This window comes from Lolium perenne, chromosome 5 (assembly GCF_019359855.2).
Source record: "Lolium perenne isolate Kyuss_39 chromosome 5, Kyuss_2.0, whole genome shotgun sequence".
NCBI lineage: Eukaryota > Viridiplantae > Streptophyta > Magnoliopsida > Poales > Poaceae > Lolium > Lolium perenne.
The window spans coordinates 225288733-225297117 of NC_067248.2; the positions used below are offsets into that span (position 1 = coordinate 225288733).

At 41.8% G+C, this 8385-nt stretch overlaps 2 protein-coding genes across 3 annotated transcripts; one reads left to right on the plus strand and one right to left on the minus strand.

Annotated features, from left to right (window-relative positions):
* Positions 1-176: 176 nt before the first annotated feature.
* Positions 177-4867, minus strand: LOC127302089 (glucosamine 6-phosphate N-acetyltransferase 1-like). Of its 2 annotated transcripts, none has more exons than XM_051332453.2 (2): positions 4327-4867; positions 177-568 (listed from the first exon to the last, which is right to left on the minus strand). In XM_051332453.2, the coding sequence occupies exon 1, from the start codon at positions 4833-4835 to the stop codon at positions 4332-4334; it is 504 nt and encodes a 167-aa protein (XP_051188413.1). In that variant the 5' UTR covers positions 4836-4867; the 3' UTR covers positions 177-568; positions 4327-4331. The 2 variants fall into 2 exon arrangements, with proteins under 2 accessions (XP_051188413.1, XP_051188412.1); XM_051332452.2 differs by having other exon boundaries at positions 4299-4867.
* Positions 4868-4944: 77 nt separating this feature from the next.
* On the plus strand, positions 4945-8182 carry LOC127302087 (uncharacterized). Its single transcript, XM_051332435.1, has 7 exons — positions 4945-5464; positions 5710-5922; positions 6002-6154; positions 6326-6445; positions 6525-6611; positions 6701-7164; positions 7891-8182. The coding sequence occupies exons 1-6, from the start codon at positions 5099-5101 to the stop codon at positions 7130-7132; spliced, it is 1371 nt and encodes a 456-aa protein (XP_051188395.1). The 5' UTR covers positions 4945-5098; the 3' UTR covers positions 7133-7164; positions 7891-8182.
* The last annotated feature ends 203 nt before the right edge of the window (positions 8183-8385 follow it).

Genomic DNA, 8385 nt, shown 5'->3' on the forward strand with positions numbered 1-8385 from the left:
TCAAAATGATCCACCGCCTGATCACCAGCCTAAGTTTGAGGAAGAAGATTACAAGTTTATGGCGTGGGGCAAAGACAAAAGGTTGATCACCTGTGCGGCGTACATGATGCTCTCTCCAAATGGGGTTATTGGCTCCCAAAAGTCAATATTGCTTATTTACGAATAAGATCATCAGCTGGTTGTATTAATCCATTTCCAGAATGCAGTAAAATAAGTGTATAACATTGTAAAAGAAGCAATCCAGCACAAGCTGATTCTGAGATCCACTAACATCCAGCGTTGGAGTTGCTGTGAGGTTTTTGGCACTACTAAGACATAGTTCCAGTGTTCCACCTTACCCTTCCTAGACTGTTGTCAACTTTCCCTTCCCACTACAAACAGGTATAATGCAAGTCAACTGTACAATATCCATATATCATTACGTCTTGCTTTCGACCTGTCCCTTCTGAGTTTTGAATACTCACGAGACTAGTACAACACAAGACAACATGGCAATCATCATCCTTGTTCTGCCCTGGTCTAACAAGATATGGCCACCTTCTTCAAAAAGATCACCAGCATAGCATAGCTGAGGACAAAAAATCAAAGAACAAGTTACTGCAGATGAATAATCTAATTCACCGTAACATGATCGGTAGATGGTGATGGCTTAAAAAAAGAAGAAAAACTTTAACCAGAAGAAATGGGCTGAATATTTTCTGCATCTGAAGTAACAGTACCGAGTTGTTGTAACTGAACATTGCATGGTCTGAAAGTTCTGAAGCTTCCAATACAAGCAACGTTACAAAGGTTTGCTGATGCCCTTAGCAGCCTCATAATTTATTTTATTCGTGTACACAACAACTTGTGCCAAGGGAGCGGTATGTATCCACAACTTGCATAAAAATCTATGCACACTCAAAAAAAGAGATAGAATTACAGTGAAAATTCCACCTTCACCAAAGGGAGGGATAAATGAGTACTCGGCATGAATGCATCATCCTTAAATCTTGTAAACATCCAAACTGGCCATTTGTGATCAAATTTCATTCATACCACATTTGGGATCGAGAGGGCCATATGAATAAAGGAGGACTTGGTAGCTTAAGTGACTATGGAGAGTTCATAGCAAGAAATTTCAAATTTTGTGCACCAATCACCTTAACACATTAACGCTATTCTCAAACTCAAAGAGGCCAGAGATGTTTTTTGTGGGGAAAATGTGTCATTTCGCAATTCAAACTGTACAATATCTCGTCACCAAAAGCTGAATTGCAAATATTCAGATGAGCATATTATTTTAGATAATCACATTAGAAAAAACCATTAAAAGATAAAAAAATGCAGTGTGACAAAGAATGAAGCATCCCAAATATAATTAGAGCAATAAGTACACAGTTTCCTCTAAATACTAAAGGACATGTAGAAATACATACTCCAGCACATTTTGCAGATACCTTCAGAAATTATTTATCTGTAACCCGTCTTGATGTTACAACTATGCAAATATCTTAAAGAGGCAGACAATACTTTCCGTTTCTGAGCAGACCAAAAATATTTTTAAGATTAACTACAGTCCTACCTGTGCTAATATTTTTGCCGCAGTGAACATTCATCCAACCGTCCATGATTTTCTGGTAAAACATAATCTTCATCCACCAAAATAATGATGTCTTGTACTCTTTTTTTTTTGACATGTATGTCTTGCACAGTTACATGTTCACCAGATGCTAAAATTATTTGCCTTCTCGTCAAATATTAAGCCCATTCCTTTTTTTTTTTTACAAGCTCCAATGTCCAAATACAGTTAGACATAATTTGCTTTACCTATTTTGTATTCTCGATTTTACAATTACAAACATGTAGTGAAAATATTGTTACAACATAACTTCTTTTTCGCGAGGTTCTAAGATTACTTTTAGCACTTCAAGTGAAAATCATATGCAATCATGAGACCAATTATTTGGATCTCAGTGTAACTGCATCAAGCTGTATTCATCAGAATGAGAAAAGTGCGGCACATTTTGACATGATTAGCTATAAACGAACGGCAATGTCAGTGCAAGCTACAGTCATCACTAGTTCATGCAAGCAGCAAGGATTGCTACTTTGATAGATTGCAAATCTTTAACCAGGACAATTGTTCAAATCAAACCATAAATGCACAAATACTTCCAATCACATTTCATCGATACAGGCAACAGCTACAAGAGTATCGACTACTCACCTATGACTAGTGTAACACGATGCAACATAGCAATCATCATGCTTGTTCGAACCTGATCTAACAAGATATGACCCACTTTCTTCAAAAAGACCCATGAGGACAAAATCAAAGAACAAGTTACTCTAGACATGAAATAATCTAGTTCCAGTGTCATGGATCAACCTGAATGATAGATTATGGTCTGATCGTTCAACCAGAAGGAACGGGCTGAATATTTTCTGCATCTGGTTGTTATAACTGAACATTGTCTGAAAGTTACGAATCTTCCAATGCAAGGTTACAAAGGTTTGATGATGCCCTTAGCAGCCTTTTAACTACTTTGTATCTAGTACACCTCGCTGGTTCATGTATACTAAACTCCTGCCAAGGGAGCAGTACGTATCCACCACTGGCAGAAAAAGCAATACCCACTCACAAAAAGAAACAAGAGTTACAGAGAAATTGCCACGTCCAACAAAGAGGGGTAAAATGAGTACTTATTATGCGTGTACCATCCTTAAATCTTCTAAACATCAAGTTTAACAATCAAAATTTTCCATTTGTGATCAAATGCCATTCATACCATGTTTTGTGCACCAACCACCTTAACAGTAACACCATCTTCCAAATCAAAGAGTACTAGAGTTTCCCTTTTTTGGGTGGGAAGCCGAGAGCCAGAGATGGTAGAAGGCCATCTCAAAATTCGAACTATACAATATTTCATCAGTAGAAGTTGAATTACTATAAAAAAAATTATGAGCATATTCTCTTTTATAGTCGCATCATAATGCCTTAAGAAAAAAATCATTAAGGAATAAAAAAAGCAACAAAGAAGTAACAATAACACAGTTTCTAGAAATACTAAGTACACGTAGAAAAACATATTCTACAAATTTTGCAGAAACTTTAAAAACTATTTATCTGTAACCCATCTTCATGTCTTCATATTGCAACTGTACCTATGCAGATATCTTAAACAGACAGACCATACTTTCGCAACTACAGACCTACCTGTGCTATTCTTTTTGCCGCAGTGAGCATTCTTCCCACCATCCAAATTTTGTGCACCAACCACCTTAACACAGCAACACTATCCTCAAACACATGGAGGCCAGAGTTGTTTTTTTTTTGTGGGGGAATCGTGCCATCTGGCAATTGAAACTGTACAATTTCGCGTCACCAAAAGCTGAATTGCAAAATTTTGGTTGAGCATATTATTTTAAACAATCACATTAGAAAAAATCGTAAAAAGATTGAACAAATGCAAATGTGAAAAAGAATGAAGTATCCCAAACATATTTAGAGCAATAAGTACACAGTTTCCTCTAAATACTGAAGGACATGTCATCCTCCAGCACATTTTGCAGAACCTTCAGAAATTATTTATCTGTAACCCATCTTGATGGTACAACTATACATATGCAAATATCTTAAACAGCCAGACAATACTTTCTGTTTCTGAGCAGTACCAAAAATAACATGGGTAACTACAGTCCTACCTGTGCTAATATTTTTGCCACAGTTAAACATTCAACCAACCGTCCATGAGTTTCTGGTAAAATATAATCTTCATTCACCAAAATAACGATGTCTTATACAGTTACACGTTCACCAGATGCTAAAATTATTTGTCTTCTCGTCAAATATTAAGCCCGTTCCTTTTTTACAAGCCCCAATGCCCAAACACAGTTAGACATAATTTGGTTGCCTATTTTGTATTCTTGATTTTACAATTACAAACGTGCAGTGAAAATGTTGTTACAACATAACTTTTTTTTGCGAGGTTCTAAGATTAATTTTAGCACTTCAAGTGAAAATCATGTGTAATCCTCAGACTGATTATTTGGATCACAAAATCTCAATGTAGCTGCGTCAAGCTGTATTTATCAGAATGAGAAAGGTGCGGCACATTTTGACGTGATTAGCTATAAACGGCAACGCCAGTGCAAGCCACAGTCATCACAAGTTCATGCAAGCAGCAAGGATTGATAATTTGGTATATTGCAAATCTTTAACCAAGACAATTGTTCAAATCATCAAGCCATAAAAGCACAAATAATTCCAATCACATTTCGTCGATACAGGCAACAGCTACTAGAAAACATCATCTCACCAGGAAGAGATCTGAGAAGGCGGGGGACCTAGATCAGAAGTAGAGCCCCATCTGGACGTTCTTCTCCTGGAACCCGACCTTGGCGTAGAACCCCTTGAGCTCCGGGGCGCAGTTCAGTATGGCCTTGTAGCACCCCCTCCCCCTGGCGTGCTCCACGAGGCGGCGCACGACTCGCTCGCCGAGGCCCCGGCCGCGCGCGGCGGCGTCCACCACCACGTCCTCGACGTGGCCCACGGTGCCGCAGCGGCGGATGAACTTGCGCTCCACGAGCACCGCCCCCGCCGCGGCGAGGCGGCCCGTGGCGGCGTGCTCCGCAACGAGGACGAGGTGGTCGGCGCCGAGGCGCGCGAGCTCCGCGAAGCGGGTGCGGTAGGCGTCCTCGGTGAGCGGCGCGGAGGGGGAGAGCTGCGCGAGGAGGTCGCAGAAGCCCTTGGAGATGTCCCCGAGCTCGAGCGGCCGGATGCGGTACGCGTCCGCGTCGTCGCCGGCGCCGGCGACAGCTTCCGACGCCACCGGATCTGCTTGCGGTTGCTCCATCGGCCTGCCTGCGGCCGGGGAGAGAGAGAGTTGCGTCAAAATAGGCCCAGTTTCTGCTATATGGGCTGGACCATGTTAGCCCATCAGCTAATGTATATGGGCCAGGTAAAATAACGACAGCCCAGTGAATCTTAAAAAAAAACCAGGTGAACCTTCCGAGATTTTGTCCGTTTATATCGCATTTCGAAATCCACCGTCCCGAAGCGACGCGCCCAAACAGAGCCAAAAAAAAAGTCGCCCAAATCGAAACGGCTCTCGTCGCCATGGTCGCCGCCCCCGCCCCCGCCGCCGGCGAGGCGACCCCGCCCCCAGAACCGCCTCCGTCCCGCGTATCCGTGCGCTCGTCCTCGTCGTCCTCCCGGCGCCGCTGCGCCCTCTCGAGCCGGTTCCGCGAACCCGCGAGCCCGCGGCGGCACGCGTGGGTCTCGCTCCAGGGCCGCCTCGTCGGCGCCGAGGAGGCGGCGTCCGCCCAAGTGGCCGCGCCCGGCCTCCCGAAGGAAGAGGCGATGGCGTGGGAACTCTTCAGCCCGCTCCACCGCGTCCTCCTGGTCGCCACCGTGGCCGCCGCCTCATCCCGATCCCACGCCGCCCGACGCATCGAGCAGCTCCAGCGGTCGATTCATTTTAGGGTTTGCTTCTGTTTATCTCCTCCGTTTTATCTTATCTTACATTGATACTCAATAATAATGACTATTGATTATTAACCTGCGATATTAAAGGTGCCTGCATAAGTTCATCCCGTTTAGACCATTTATTATGTATAGATCATTGGGTTCCACTACAGCGTCAAACATTTTTATTTTGGAAGTAAGAATTTATATTGTTTAGGATGTTGATCCAAGTGAGCTGGCAAAGTAATGCTTTCTGTTTGCAGGATGAGGTGCTGCAAAGCATGCAGCAGAAGCTGGATGATCTGTTCGGGGAAATGAACTCCCTGCACCAGCAATATGTCAAGTGTGACAGTTTCATTTCGGCCGAAAAGGAAAATATTGAGTTGGTAAGCAGCAACAAGGTAGGACATGAGGAGGGAGCTAAATGCTGTGTGTCATCTCGAGCAGAAACTGCTGCTACTCCTCAGAAGACAAAGGTAGAATGTGTTTGCAGAGATTAGTTGCCTGAGTTACTTTTATCTCAGTTATATTTTCTTATGGTGGATAAACATGCAGGATTTCTGTCGAACCGATGATGTAAAGAGCGATGTAGTCGATAGGTCTAGTGTAAGTCTTGTGGATCACGAGGAGCGCCGGATGTCAGACCTCTCTGACTTCTGTTGGAGTGTTGTGTCCTCAGTGGATACTCATGTAAACGGGGACAATCAGGTAATAAGACTGCATCTTTCTACGGTGATGACATCTTATTTATGTGTGCAGTAATTTATGAGCATCATTTTTCTGTGCAAATGCATCTGTACATTTCATCTGCCCGCATCAACATTTCTCAATGTTAAACACATAAAGTTCTTACTGATGACACGGATAAGTTTCATCCAGCTAACTTCCCTGGCGGCAGAACAAGAGTTGTATAACATTCAGAAGGAATGTGAAGAGAAAGATGCAATTATAAAAGAACTAACTGCAGCTGCACATACATCTAGCAATGCTGATGCCAAGGTACGTATTATCATGATGCTTCCATGGTACTTTGCAGATGGCATATCCTTACAACATATTTTCTCTTTTTTGCAAGTAGAGAATCGCAGAGTTGCAGGACATTCTTAAAAGAAAAAATATGGTAATATCTAAGCTGAAGAAAGATATGTCATCTCTGAAGCAGATGGTAAGCTGTTCTTCCAAGACATTAGCTAGAAATTACCTGCTTAAGGTAAAATGCTGAGTTCTCATTTTTTGTTTCTTTGATGACAATAGGTTGTTGAACTGACAAGGGCTAAAAGGGCATCTTCTGTCAACTTAAACACAGTCTCTTCTGAACTGCCAGTGATGTCAAACAATCTTTTATATGATATGAACAGCAGTAGCCCGTCATCATCAGATTCTGAGTCTCCTGTAACGCCGAGAGAATTGCTCAATGTTCATCTTACCGATGGCACTCCAGGAAACTGTGAATCCAAAGGAAGCTCTATTGTATCAGTGCGAAAAACATCTCTTCCCGTAACAAAATCATCAGCTTGCAACCTGCGCCCGGCTATCCCGTTCAAAGAGACCTGTTTAAACCCAAAAGTAGAAACAAGTTCTGTTGGTAGGCAGAAGCAGCTTGTATCCTCTAATGGTGATTTTAAAAAGACTAGACGACAAAGTTATCAAGACTTGAGGAATAAGGCTACAAAGAGATGGATGTAGAGTCTAGACTGCAAGTAGTTATTTCCAGAGAGGTATACTGCTTATGCTTTATTTCATTTTATCTCTTTGAATGATGAAGTCTATCAAATATTGTGTGTCCAAAAGGAAGAAGAAATCCATCATATGAGTCATTTGGTTCAGTTCATCTTTGTAGAACTGAGAATCCTCCATGAATTCAATATTCTTATCAATCGTTTTGACATCAATTAGAGTTTTCTTGTGGTTGTGTCTTCCTGCTAGTTGTCCTTGTCTGTTGTCACCCATCATCGTTGCTAGTGGTAGTCATTACTTGATCTTCCTCGGGAGAAAGGAAAACTGCAGTTAAGCTTACCTAGTACGCTAGTACTAGAAAAATTGACCGAGGGACGCACTTCTTTAAGACCATGCCAATCTAGCACTTTGATATTCTATCAAATGGACATCTTGAACTAATTGGTTGAGCGAAGTGCCTAGATTGTATCTCCTGATATTACTTACATATTGGTTTCTTCCCTGTTAGAATTTTCCATGCCATTAGCTGTTACAAACGCCTTTTAAGTATGACATGTCTAAGAACTCAGACTATTGCACATGTACCTTTCTTGTTTCCCCACTTTATAGGTAAACACACTCTGCTTCTATGATAATGATGTCATTGATTACACACTGTTGCTAATGATGTAACAGCCAGTTAACTTCATTCCCCTTCTTGCTGCAATAGAAGGCAACAATCTCTTCTTGGGACTTCTTAATTGACCTCTATTTTCTTGCCATTTCAGATGAGGAAGAAAGGAAGCTGGTTGGTTATGTTGATTTTGTTGGGTAGTCTGTCAGAGTGATGCTTCCTAGCTCTCCTGCTGTCATCTGGTCAAAAAAGTTATGGAGCATTCAAGTTGCTGCATATTTTAGTTATGTCTGTCATGGAACTAATCAATCCATGATCTATTGGCTCGCCATCGGTATCTGCTCCGTTGTAAATTATGTCCCTTGGATCTAAACAGTCTGCGTCTCTCTGGTCCCTCGATTCTTGAATCTATCGTTTATATTTAATTGTTGGATTAGTTTATCCGATGGAATCTTGGAGCTCATTTTTAACTAAATTATCTGACTCCAAATAGCTAGATTGTCGTGGTGAAGCTATTTTTTTATACAGTCTAAGAATTTTCATGTCAGCGTAGCAGTCACCAAGAACTCTGCTTATGCATTTTGTCCAACTGAGGTCTTGTTTGGTACTAGAGTGTTTGTGAGGATTAGTGGGGGATAATACTCTAGAG